At 46.4% G+C, this 14,030-nt stretch overlaps 1 protein-coding gene across 4 annotated transcripts in view; it reads right to left on the bottom strand.

The window, feature by feature from the left end:
• Window positions 1–14,030, bottom strand: part of MGLL (monoglyceride lipase) — an 83,711-nt gene that overhangs the window by 24,135 nt on the left and 45,546 nt on the right. For all 4 annotated transcript variants that reach the window (XM_061456059.1, XM_061456063.1, XM_061456062.1 and 1 more), the window contains exon 3: window positions 7,059–7,165. In XM_061456059.1, coding sequence (XP_061312043.1) covers window positions 7,059–7,165 — 107 coding nt within the window. The remainder of the gene's footprint in view (window positions 1–7,058; window positions 7,166–14,030) is intronic.

Here is a 14,030-nt window from a genome sequence, read left to right as displayed (position 1 = left end):
AAGAGCAAGCTCAGCTCAGCCAGGACCTGAGCCAAAGATCAACTGGATGATATGTTGTTGTTTATTCAATAACCTATTGTTATAGGGTGGATCTACAGCAGTGAGGAAACGGTTGAGCTGTTACTAGGAGCAGACTGAGGGAACAGAGGAAACCATAACCATTCTTTGGCAGTCCTTACTGCAGTCCAGCATTACCATCCAGTGATGTCCACATATAGGGGCAGTGATGAAAGAGCATCTTCGTCACCTTCCCCACCCCCCATCCAAACAAGGCCTACACCCAGCATGTAGCTCTGGGTTGAAGCACAGAACTGACCTGCCTGTCTTGTATCACTGATGATACCACAATTAAACCTGACTTAAAACCAAATAATTGGCAGGATACACAAATAGATTGCTTTGAGCAGCCCAGCCTGGTTTGGCATGTTTTCATACCACGCATTAGGTGACACTACAAGTCTGATTTGGGGTGTTCTTGTCTCTATGTGTCCCTGCTAAAGATGTATCCAGTGCTCACAGTTTCCAACCCCCCTTGCCTAAAAGATAGGGAAGCACCATGTTTCTCCACTTCTGGACCCAGTATTACCCATGGGAAGTCCACGAAACAAGGTCTCACCCCCTGAGTGGAACAGAGAGGAACCATCTCTGGAGTATCCCCTGCACCTTTCCTGACCCACATGTTTTAAGCACCATGTTCCACTGCGGTTTGTGTGCACTGTCAGAGCCAGCAGCCGTGTGCAGCCTCACTGCCTCTTTATCTTTAGTCTGCTGCGCTCTAGCTGCTTCCTGGCTCCGTGGTGTTGTTTCATCTGCAAGCTGAATAAGAGCCACACTTGCATTTCCAAGTCCCAGCTTGTGGCTTCCCCTGGAGCGCCAGACTCTGGAGGTATTTGCTTTTATGATTCACCTCGTGTTTTCTCGCTGTTGGGTGGCTGCTCTCCTCAAACAGAAGCCATGCTTACAGCCCTGGAAGATGCCATGTGCTGCAGGCAGGGATTCGGGACTGTGATGCCAGTGTGAATGGGAGGTGAGTGCTAAAGTGGCAGACTCCAAGCTGAGATGACAGAGCAGGACTGGGCCGCACAAGGCTGTGAGGAGCTTCTCAAAGACAACAGTAAGAGAGGGCACACCTCTGTCCAACAAAACCCAGCTCCAAGCACTTGCAGTTGGGCCACAGGATACTCCCCTTGGGCTACCCTGTATTCTGTGCTCATTTCAGCATCACCGTGTGATAAGCATGCAAGCTGTGGCTCCCCTGGGAGGTACCACCTCACAACCACCAACAGAGCCCAACTCCATGCAGCCATGTGGGGGAAAGCAAAGAGAAAACACACTATCCAGTTAAAACAGCATGTTCAAGAGCTTGTCCAGTGCATGGGGAAAGTTGCATCTTCGCAGCACGAATCATTTTGCTTATAACGTCAAAGAGGCTCAAGGTGAAGGACTGGTTTTCCTTAGCAAGCTCTCACTGCTGCTCTGAGGTCCTGTGCTACATCATTCCCAATTGAGTTGATCTTGCTTTTTGGTCTTCAAGTTCATAAGTCACATCTGTGTTGGGAGAAGCAGATGCTGTAGCCCCTACTTTACATGAGAACCCCCACAACTGGAACAGAGCTAGAAAAGGGTAGCAGAAGTGAGGTTACTTATTAGCTATTTGGTTTATAGGAGGACTTTGGTCCAGGTTCTTACAGTTTGCTCACTGCCTAAGGGATGACATGGTGTACCACGGCATCCGAAACCTCACCCTGTAATTACTCGCTGTGGTTTCACCTCCTGTGTGCCCTGCACATGCTGAGCATTCCTCACCGCTGCCCTGGAGGGCAGATAAGCCTGACTGCACCCGTCCTTCAACACTGGGAGAGGGGAAGGCCAGAGTGAGCTAGGCTGGCTCGGGACCGCACCGAATAGGGAGTCAAAACAGGGGTAAACTGGCACTGGTGGTGCTCTGAGGCCAAGAGCCATCTCCTCCGGGGTCCCCCTGCTAAAAGGAACCTGTAGCAGATGTTTACAAGGGAGAACATGAGAGGTGGGGCAGAACAGCACGGCTCTTCTCCGGTATATCCCTCGCATTCCATCTCTGCCCACACAGCATGCAGCAGGCATCAGCGCCTGCTTTTGACATCTTCCCCTGGGCTAAAAGGGGAGAGTGGATGAATTCCAGACAGGGCTCATGGGTCCATACGACACTTAATGTAGATCAAGGGTCAAGGAATCGTTGAAGTGTTCCCTTCTGTTCCTGTTGGTTTTGCTCTGTCATGAGCTTTCGCTCTAGCAGTTGTCAGAGCTACATGCACAGATTTACGTCCATACACTTGTATCACAGTGAGACAGATTAATCATCCCTTAGCAGCTCTCTCTCCACTCCAAATGAAACATCATAAAAGACTGAAAGACAGACAAGTCAAGATAATTTGAAGACAAAAGGGCTCTTTTCCCCATGGGGAATGTACTTGCAAAGTTTGATCTGAAGCTCTAAAGAACTTCCTTCTGTGCTTGGCAATTCTAACGAACTATCAGTGGCAAATGCCCCCGCAGCAGTCCTCATCTGACAAACAGGAACAGGCCAGGAGTCTGTAGGTTGGAACCGTTAGCAAAGACATGAAAGGAAAGAGTTTTCCTGACTCTTGGAGAGCCGGGTTTTATGCAGAGGGAATACAGAGGGAGCGAGGGGAACTCAGCCTGACAACGGGGTTTCTCTTGCCCCTTGCAGTCCCAGCTCCATGCTGGAAACTATAACAGCATTCCTGCCCCTCCCAACACTAGTGTGTGGGAAACACTCTGGTTTTCCATGACTGCAGATCTCTCTGCCTGCCAGCCGTGGTACCCTGCCATGGGAGCTCTGTCTGCAGCATCCGGTACCTTCAGGACGTGTGTATATGCAAGGGACTGAGCAGCACTTTGAATTTCTCCTGGGACAACAACTTCCACCACTTCAGAAAGAGCCCAGAAGAGGATGCACCAAACCAGGTACACACCTAGTGCTATATTCTGTTTCCTAGCCCAGGAGAGCATCTGTCTAAGGAGGAACATATCAGTAGCAGTGCAGTTGCTGCTATGGTTCGGGTAGTGAAACTTCATGTGCAAGCAATCTCAGCTCTATGTGAGCTACCTCCTGCTGCAGCAGGCATGAATGAGGGTAGGATCCATGGGGAGAACAGTCATTTTGCACTCCTGCAAATGCTAACGGGTCCATACCAGTGGCTACTTCCAGCAGTACTATGGAAGATTTTCGTTCCCAGCGATGTTCATGTATTATGCTGGAGTCCAGGAGCCCTTCTCTGGAGCAAAACAAATAAACCTGCCCACAGCCTGTTGCAAGCCTCCTGTCAGAGGAATGCAGGCAGGCAGTGCCATTCGTTCCTATGTCCCTGCAGAAAAGCAGTTTAAACTTTCCCTGCCCTAGCGAGGTAGACTCCATCGGAGGAAGCAGAAAGAGAACAGATTGCTGTGGATAAGCGGTCCCACACCCAGCCCCGCTAACAGTCACCAAGGAGCAGTTGTGCTGCAAACCAGCTCCAGACAGCGCTTGCCAAGGCTTTCCTGACTCCATCCCTGGAGATGGCCCCGAAGCCTGCCTGAGCGCATCATCGGGGAGCAGTGCTCTCCAGGAACATTCCCTCGTGCTGCTGTGCATGAGCTGTCACTTCTCACCCACAGCACGACCCTAATTCCTGCTCTTATTAATGCTGACATCCTTCTTAGTCATTTCCCCCCTCCCAGTTTGATCATGTTTAGTCCTTTTTAACCTTTCTGTGTAGATCAATCCTCCCCAGCGCTATGAATAAATAAAAGCCTTCTGTTCTCATCAACAAAATGGTCTTTTAACAGTTGCAAGAACAACACAGCAATCACTTGGAAAAAGACCCAAACCAAAACCAGCTGATACTTGATGTGTTTGAAGCATCTCTGCTCCAGCTATTTTCTGCTTTTTGGGAGTAAGCATTTTGTTAAATAGGGGAAAACAGAGAAAGTTAACGGGGAGCACAAGCAGCAGTAGGTATCTGAGAGGGACCTGCAAACCCATCCCAAACGTTCACCACACACAGAGTAGCAGCAGGGCTGCAGAAGAAAGCTGAACTTCAGCTAGAAACATCTAAAGCGTGTGAATAAGCTGTTAGAGCTGCAACTTTTCCCTCTGCTTTGATCTGAGGTTACACATCACTCGAGAGTGGGATATTCAACAGCTTCAAAGAGGGTCAGAGAGTCAGAGGTCTCTGGGTACCAGGACAGGTAAAGAGTTTATTCTGCTTGGAGAGAGCAGGAGATTGGGGGAGAGGTCCTCGAGCAAATCCAAGGGCTGGAAACTGCTGCCAGGCTAAGGATATGTATTTTGCCTTCCTCATCTTCACATAAGACAGGCACAGAACCCTTAGGAAGCGCCAGCTTCCATCTTTGTGGCATGTGCATCTTGGAAATGTGCTTGTAAGTGCTGTTAGTTGACATGTGCTTTTGAAGGTGAAATTGTGGTTGCTCTGAGTTCTGGCCATGGAATGCAAGCATAGAGAATAAGATCTCAGCAAACGAGATGTTATAGGAAGAGAGATGAGCATAGCTGGAACATCATGTGCCTTACCGACTGAAAATGTTTGGTATGAGAAAACAAAGCCACATTCTCTATTCTCATTTTCCTTGGCTCTCAGCTTTACAGATCCCTAAAAAGTACTGCATTATAGCTACAGGAGCTGCAATCTGCCTGCGACTGATTGAAGAATCACAATATCACTCCAGTTTGATGACTCTCCCACGGGTGTTCCTTCTCAGAGGGCTTTCCTAAATTGATTGCCAATAAGCACATGTATTTGTCTGCCTCTTTTTCCTGTTCTTGGAATGCTGCCATAATAAAATAATAGTAATATAGAAAGGAAATGGAAAAAGCGAGATGGCATTTCAGAATACCCAGAGCTTGCAGAAATGCACAGCCCAGCAGCAGGAACTCTGCCTTCATGGGGCTTCATGCCAAGTAAACCCAGAAATGTCACCTGGGTACTAAAAAACACCATAGAAAAGACCATAGGAAGAATGCTGTATTACAAAGAAATTCCATTTTTCTCTCTCATGGGACTGATACAAACCAAAGCAATTTAATAATATTAGATGTAAGAGGGCATCTGGAATTAGATTTCCACTACAGCAGTGGAAAACTTCTAATACATATCTATGATGTCCAACGGTGTGGGGATTACTATGAAATACCCCAAAATTAAATGTACAAATCCTGATGTACAGAGAACCGAGCTGGTGACATCTTACAGGGGGCAATACTAAGACAGCAATTTGGGTGAATGCTGTTACTCTGTGTAGTGCCCACCTTCGTGCTGGAGCCTGGCATAGCAGGAGACGGTGCAGAGCCCTGGGCAGGGGTTAAAACCAGGGCATAAGCACTTACAGGCTCAGTAATACAAATGGAAATGATTTTTCCTTCTTTTGGCTGAAGCATAGACACAATATAAATCAGTCAAGTCACGCATACTACAGCCCTAGTAACTTCCTAACTCATTTGGGAAATCACGCTAGCCACGCTGTGGAACTGCATTCATAATCTCCTACATAATGTGCCTCTATTAGGAATTTTATCCATGACAATAGCAGAACCAGAACAAATGAGCAGGTCAGGAAAGCTACTCCAAGCTTGTGAGACTACGAGCTACTGTAAGAGATGGGGACCACAAAGCAAGTATTTTGCTAACACAATTGGATAATTGACATCACCCAAAGATACCCAAAGGAAGGGATGCAAGAGATCTGGAATAGAGAAAATGGTGGAGGAAAGCTACAAACTTCCAAGTCTAATCTAAGCAAATTTGGCAATGGAGGTGTTCATGTCCTTAGCACTTGCTGGCATCCAGCTCAGGCTGTAACCTGTATTCCACCAAAGTTTATCCTCATCGCTCACCTCTTTAGGTGTAAAGACTATTTAACAGAGCCTAATATATTGTTAATTGTCTTTCTAACTCACAGTGAATCTAGGCTCAGTTGAATTAGCTCTTTGTGCAACACAGCTGTGTTTCCATTGCTCTGCTTTCAGGTTCCTCTTTACCCTCTCCCCACTGCTGGTGAAGAAAACCAAGCTGAATTTGCAACCCAAACTAGGTTTCAGTGGGAGAAGGAAGTTGTTAACTGGCCTGAGCAACCAGATTTGTACTAAGTGAACTAATGAATCCAGCAACATCAGTCTATGGAAACGTAACCATGAAATATTTATCCTTCTCTAGTCAAAAAGATGTTCAAGGAAAAAGAGAGCAACAAACTGCCTTATTATACAGCATAAAACATGCCTGAAAGGAACCTTCACACCAAAGGCCCTTCTCCACCAACAGAAGAGGCATCCTCTGTATCAGATCCATGCGATAAATCCAATGTTTTATCATTCCTTCTAGGTTCGTTGCTTCGAATACTCTTATTTTACTCTACTTAAAACCTTCATCCCTCCCTCCTCTAAGGGAATGAAGGACTAAGGCACAACATTAAGCATGCACAGTGAGCAACCGCATTCTCCTGGGAGGCCCACAGCGGCTCTGAACAAATTGCTTGTGTGTCCTGGAGCTCAGTAACTCTTTCTACATATTGCCTCTGGTCTACTGACAGCATCTCCTTCCTCATGGACTTTCTGCCACACAGACAAGTTTTTATATATATATATATAAAGCAAGTTTATATATATATATATGAAAGCTATGCTGTCAGCCTCCCCTCTGGGATCACTTAGGACATTGACCATGAATTCAGCAGAAATGGCTCCCAGTCCTACTTCCACAGCGGACAACACCTCTTCATCCCTCAAGGGACAGGTGAAAGAGAAATAAACGTGTACAGAGAGGTTAAAATAGCACCAGCAGTAATGTCAAGGACAAGGCTGAGGCAAACTCAAGGTAAACAGGAATAGCTTTTCACAGACTCAATATCCAGACCTTTACAAAGCAACAGATGATCCCTTTCTCATTTATGCCTAGCTGTAAATATTTCATTGACTCTTTTCTCACTGCTGAGTAGCTTTAATGGCATTTACTTCAGTAAAGGCCTGGGTTGCTGTAAATCAAGGACTGTTTTAGGCTACTCACCATGGTCATGGGCAAAAACAAACAAGTTAAGTCCTGTCAGCTTCTGAGCCAAGTCATCATAGCGGCCGCAGTGCTCCCCAGCGCCGTGAGCGATGAACACAAGGGCCCTAAATGGAGCATTAAGGTATAAATCATTAACTTGACAACCAACCCACAACGGCTTCAGAGCTGCAAGAAAAAACAGCACATTCAATCCAGCAACAGCATTCAGACATCAGCAAACACAAGGCAAGTATATAATGGCTGAGGGGGGTTTGAACAGAGGGGGAAATGATTGACATCCTGATCTACCATCGACCTGCTCCTCACCAGGTGGTAGCAGGACAGACCACATGGAAGTCAGCTCCTCATGGGACAGTCAGGCTCTTTCCCATTAGTCTGCCACCATGGTCTGCTGCACACTGAAGATGCACATGGGCATCAGCATCAATCCTTGAGCTGGATAACTCCATCCCAGGCTTCAGGTGTCTACAGTGCTCCTACAGTGCAAGCGTGGCCATTGATTTCTTTGGGGACAGGTATTTCCCTGTGGTTTCAAATACAAATACTGCCCTTAACTTTATAACCTGCAATGGTATCTGATGCTACAAGGCACTCTAAAAGACAGAATTTCAACTAAAGCAGAGAGAACTTTGGTTGGAGTTTGGAGTTTTATCTTCTCACCCCAATTGTGGTGATTTTACCATTCCGGTTCCTGCCCTAAAGCAGTTTATTCCCTTTGATGATTAAAAGCAACTCTTGCACAGCCACCATATGACTACACACAGGGATCATACAAACAGGCTCATAGTCACCTCCTTTTGATAAACACACAAATACTTACCTTTGAATCTGCAAAGATTCAGCTTTACCAACGATACTTTACTTTTACTGGAATGGCATCAAGTGTGAATGACTGAAGTTGAAGGAACTCTCCCAGTGTTTTTCCTGGGCACTGTTTGTACAGGATTAGACCAGCAGAAGCAGCACTGAAGTTACAGAAGTTTGTTGAATTCCATAGGTGACTATTTACAATCCAGCTTTAGCAGCAAAAACTTGACTTATTGGCTTTAAAGTACCATCTGTCGCTGCAACATCAGCAACCACAAAACAGTTCGAAGGCTCCAAGTTGGACGTTTTCAGTACATTAACAATGAAATACTAAATGAACTGACAACATTAATGGCAGCAGTTTACAGCTAGTGAATTCCTCAACTTTATTGTGACTGAGGTTTTGATAAGACTTCTTAGACGGTGTATTCACTGCAATAAACCACTTTCATCTCAGTATATTTAAACTTAAAGAAGGTGTTGGATGATGAAGAAAGTCCTGCTCTAAGTCTTTGATTAGTGCCTGCTTCAAAGTATTTGCTCACACTAGACAAGTTGAAAGAGTATCCCTCAGAACCAGAAGGATTTTGCAGAGCATGCTGCAAACGCAACAGCAGCCCTGCAAAGATGCTCTGGTATCTGTCTAATACTAATTAGCGAGGGTGAGGTTAGGTCATGTAGCACATGGAACTTGCTGTGCCTTACAAACGCTCTGTACTATCAGTGATGGTTCCAAAAAGTCAGTGTGGAGGAGTCTGTTCTTCCTGTGCCATTCCCTGGTCAATAGATTTGTCAAGTTATCAATGCACTTTGCCAGACAGGCTGCAGCATCTATTCTTATAGCTCCAAATACAGAAGAAATGGAGATGCTGCTCCTTCCACAGTGGAGAATATGAACTTTCTGCAGCAGAAGCAGCATGGCTTTACGTGTCCCAGCTCTCCCAGATGCAGGTAACCCTGCAGAGACACCACAGCCAGTGCTGGAAGGGTGAGCCTTTATCCTATAGACACCCCTGAAAACCAGAGGCACCATCCATTCTGCCTCCACCTACATGAAGTGACCTTGTACCTCAGCCCTGGTCCTGGGTCACCTAAAGAGACATCACAGGCCCCCAGTGCTAGATGTGCCAGACACCAAGAAGCACAGCAGCCAGGCTGTTAAACTAAGGCAGAAACTACAGCAACGTGAGAGAAAGCTCCTGTGCACCCATCACATTGATATCCAACAGACCCAGCCAGGCGAAGCCTCTCTGTGCATAGATCCTATTACCTGGCTCTTGACAGCTTCCCTGCTCAGTGTCTTACTGAAGCCCTCAGTTGCTCTTCAGAGGACCCACGTTTTTGTCTGCGGACTAGGCACAGAGATTAAGGCACAGCCCGCCTGGCTGAATACAGCCCTTCATTTCTCAGAGGAACATTATTCAAACGCAAGCACTGAAATGCATCAAGTGAATGAAACCTGAAAGGAAGCTGGCAAAGAGATCTCTGCCAGGAAATCCTTGCTGTTATTTCATGCCCTCTGACAGCAAAGCCCTACTTTTGCTTTCGTTCCACTGCTGCAGCACCACGACTTTGTGTGACAGCATCCTGCTAGGTGCTCAGAGCCCTCATCTCCCTGGGAAGCCAGCGGGAACAGAATCAACCTCAGCGCTTCAGAGGGGCAAGGTGTTCGCCTAACCTCTCCTCTCCTCTAGCACAGCTGCAGGTGTCACAGAACTCAGCCTTTGGACACCACAGGGGAGAGGCTTCGGTTATTATTTGCCTGCAGAACACTTGAATAAGATTGCTGGGACTGTTTGTGCCTTAAGAGCCCCATGTCAGAGGCTGTCAAGAAGATTTAGATGCTTCTGGAAGTTTTGCCCTATCGATAGTCAAGACCAAGGAGGAAAATCTCCAAGCTGTTATGCTGCAACAGAAGGAGCTCGTTTTGTTGTTCAATACAAACATCTACACAGCTCTTCAGCTCCAGCTTTCCGGTCTGAGCACAGGGGCCATGCATTGAACACAAAAGCTTGGAAAACCAAAACGAGTGTGAGTAGCATCTGAGCAAGAATTTAAGGATTCGGTTCTTTCACCTGATCTCCATTTGCAGTTACAGAGCAAGTTTGGATTTGGCAAACAATACCTGAAGGGAGTATAACAAATACAGGGCTCATCAGATTCTCACTAGCAAGCTGGCAGGAAAGCACAAGGAGCAATGAGATGACTGACAGCCGCTCTTCGCTGTACGGAAACACTTCTGCAGACACCGCTCTGCTCTCAATGGCAGCCTGCTCCTTCCTACTGCAATGGCTGGGATAGCAGAGGATCAGAGTCTGCTTTCAATGAAGTCATATGAAATTAAGCCAGACTCTCTTCAGGCTTTAGGATGCTGCAGGCCTGCAGTGCCTCTGTGTGCAACCTCAGTGTTTAAACAAGGTTTGGGTATTGGCCATGCAGCAAATTGATCCTGGGGAGAAACTTCTTCACCTCCAGCTCTTGCAGTTGCACTCATTAAATCCTTGGAAACGGGTCCATCTCCAGTAGGAAACACCACACGGAGCCCTCAAAGCTTCCTGGTGGAGATCGACCTGTGCCTGAACCCAAACTAACTCCGGTCTCTCCAACCACATGCCGGGAAACATGATGCATCTTTGGAAGCTTCAGCTGGCTTTAGCTGGTGGAACTGAACATCTCAATACAGCACTGCTCTGGCATCTGCTCAAGGAAGCACTTCACCATACCGCAGCATGGCTTCCCCACACTCGGGGGTCAACAACACAAAACCAAGGTGTGAGCTGAGCATGAGTAAGCATCCACGTGCTTGCTCCTACCTAACTAGGGCAACAGCAATTGAGGCTATTAAAGGAAACCGGTTTATGGACTGCTGTTTACAGAAGCAACAGGCAGTTTTCACACATCCCGCCCTTCCCATAGCCTTCACCACCTCCTCCTCCTCCCTCCCTGCCACAGGGTTCTGCCTCCAGGCACTGCTCAGCTTGGGAAACCAATGATGCTATTTATTACAAGAAGACAGGGCAATATTTGTCTTCACTGTTCAAGTCAGCTTCTGGCTGTGTCTACTTATCTCCCATTAGAAGGTGATGGTATATGGAGTCATAGAATGAGAATGGTTTGTGTTGGAAAGGACCTTAAAGCTCACCCAGCTGGCCAGAAACACAGCTCAGGACTTGGGTCCTGCTGGGCATAAAGCCCATGTTCCTGCTTTATTTTCAACAAAAGTCTTGTTGCAACTGAACTGAATGAGGAAGTTTGTGAGCGGGATGGTACGATTTCAACATCTCCTTGTGTCCTCTCTGGGGATCAAGCACTTCTGTGGGACCCAGTAGATGGTCTTTGATTGCCAGAAAATAACCCCAAACGCTGGGACTAGACTGAAGAACTGCAGACAACCTTCCTACGGCTGCATATACAAAAAATGCAGTCTTTTCTACCCCATTCAAAAGCATCTCTTCAGAACCGTATTTAAGTACTTGCTTAACCTCAGGGAACTTTCTTCAACTCATGAAAGTGAGTAGGACTTACAAGGTATGAGAAGAAAGTTAGAAAAGGATTTATAAATGCTGTCCTGGGGAAGGACTGATTTAATCACACATGGAAGTGATTTCCTGAATGCAGCCCTTGCAACTGAAGATAATACCGTGTTATTCTATGTAAGACAACTGTGCTTTTCATTTGGTGTTATGTCTGCTGTTACCAGAACCAGATCAGCTCTAACCAAGAACATCTGACTTGAGCACATTTCAATACTTGACACTAAATTCCTAAAGCAACCAGCAGGAAAGCTCTGGGTTAGTGAGGTGCCAGGAAAATGAGTGCCTCATTGGAAGGACCACGTTTTGGTGTGCTGTTTGAGCTGACGCTGGCATCAGCCCGAGTCTTCGACCCACAGTGAACAATTAACCTTTACTTATCAGAAACATTTAACTGGGGGCATCTTTGGACAAGCAACTGGATAGCTGCTCACAGCCCTTTTTACCTTCTTACAAGTGTCATGCCATGTGTGTATATTTTGCTTTCCAAGTGTATTATAATGGAAAATCAATCAAAGGTATGCATTCATGTGTCAGCTGGGTTAGGGCCCTCACTGCTGCTGATTACTTATCTTTCACATAACAAGATTGTGTAGTAAGCGGCTTGCAACATCGTTGAGCTTTAGCTGTCATTCCCATTTTCTACCTTTGGTATTTGGTTAAGGATTGCACTTTTTATAAATAATAATAACAATAATAAATAATAATAATAATTCTTCATCTAATCATTTCCAAGAACATAAAGAAGAATTAATGGTTTTGTTCAATACTGGTGACCATTTCTCTGGAGGGCTCTTGAGCCTCTTGCTTTGGGTGTAAGACCTGAAGATTGGAAGATGGATGTCTTTGCGTCTGCTTTTTGAGTCAGCTTTTGCATACTTTTTCTCCTTCCTGAGGTGATTTGTGACCCAAAGCCACCCTGACAAAACCTGGCCATGGGCAGGGGTTACAAACAGTTATAGCGATTGTTCTCATGCTGTGCATGCTCCTGACCTACGCAGTGATCCAAGAATTCAGCCTGGTGATTCTGCTTAGACAAGAAGATTTATGGTGGGCCAGGTGTGTCCCTTTGGCCATCCTTCAGTCTCCAGGAACTGTTATGTTCTTCCGAAGGTCCTTCTGACTTTGCTCCCAATTCCAAGCCATGTTTTAAGGAGGCTTTGCTTGCTCTCCTGCTCAGTTCCTTGGAGAAATGCATTCTTAGTCTCTGCTCTACTGGCCCATCACTTTGCCATGTTGGTCCATGATCTCGGTAGCAGCCCATCTAAAAGGGCTACTGTCAGCTTAAGCAACATCCTACTGCCTAACACCATAAAGACTTAGGGCTCAGCCTTAAAATCTGTGCTTGCTTCTGTAAGCAGCCCTCTTGCAACGTGTCTGCAAGCCTGGTCTCATCGTACACCTCAAAATCACACTCCCCCAGCAGCACAGAGTTAGGAGGACACTTGAGAACCGCCATGACTTCAGGAGGAGTAGCACGGGGAAGTTATTCAGCAACACCAGAAAGTGAAGGCACCATAAATCAATGGGGCAGGGACAGAGCTGGTAATACAGATATATTTCAAACCCAAAAGTTCAACAGCCAGCACAAACCACTGTGGAGAAACAGCTTATGCTGATTTATTGTGGCTCTTCAGAAAGCAAACCCTCGCTGAGAATAACTCATGAGTGGTCTAATACAGGGAAAAGGGATGAAGGAAACTTCAGGTGGGGGTGGGAGGGAAGGAATTATTGGAACCTTGCAACCGCATAGCTCTGGACAAATCTCTGCAGGGCTAGCGTTTGAGAGCAGCTGTATTTTGTTTCAAGGAAGCTTTGAAGTAGTATTTTAGGGGACACAAGGCTGAGATCAGAGGTGAAACGCATGGTGTGTAGCTTAAAATTCATGGGCCGGATCTTCCCACCTCTTTCTTGGTTAAAACTGAAGAGAGGGGATTCTAGGGTTACACAGACTGCCTTGGGGAGACACTCCTCCACTTTGATATAAGAGATGAGATTTTCCTTGGCAGAACTGACTGCTAGAGCTGCTGCTCTACAACGCAGACGAGCACTCTGGAGACATGAGCAGCTCAGGGGTTGATGCTGTGATTATCTCTTGCTGCTGCCCTTTTACAGAGCACAGGCATCCTTGAAAGAAGAATTGTGACTCCTGTTTCCAAAGAGGCAAGGTGCAGGCATCGCTGCACACACAGGATTGCGGAAGGGATGCCTTGGGGGGAACCCAGCAGAACTGGCTGGAAGCAAGGCTGGAAATGGACATCCCAGTTCTGTTCTCTGCTCTGCTTCAGCCCTTCCTCGGTACAAGTGCTATAAAAGACATAAACCAGAGGTCACATCTCCCAAGGGGAGCTACAAGGATGAAAGCACAAAGCATTCTTTCCAAGAAGACTGTGAAAAGCGTTATTGAAGTAGAAAACATCAGCTGCAAAATTCAAGTCTATCGAAAATCACAGCCAACATTTTTAGGGTTGGCTTTAAGCTGTGGAGGAAAGATGCTCAAAAAAGCAATTGGGGGTGTTGGTTGATGAGAAGCTCAACATGACCCAGCAGTGTGTGCCTGCAGCCCAGAAAACAGCCGTGCAACCAAAGTACTGTGATCAGGCATTATTGCCTTACGTGGGCAAACCTT

Source organism: Pezoporus flaviventris, unplaced genomic scaffold, assembly GCF_033815535.1.
Source record: "Pezoporus flaviventris isolate CSIRO_AGI_PZ_B2104156 unplaced genomic scaffold, CSIRO_AGI_Pfla_v1 ptg000021l, whole genome shotgun sequence".
Lineage (NCBI taxonomy): Eukaryota > Metazoa > Chordata > Aves > Psittaciformes > Psittacidae > Pezoporus > Pezoporus flaviventris.
This window is presented reverse-complemented; position numbering and strand designations above follow the sequence as displayed.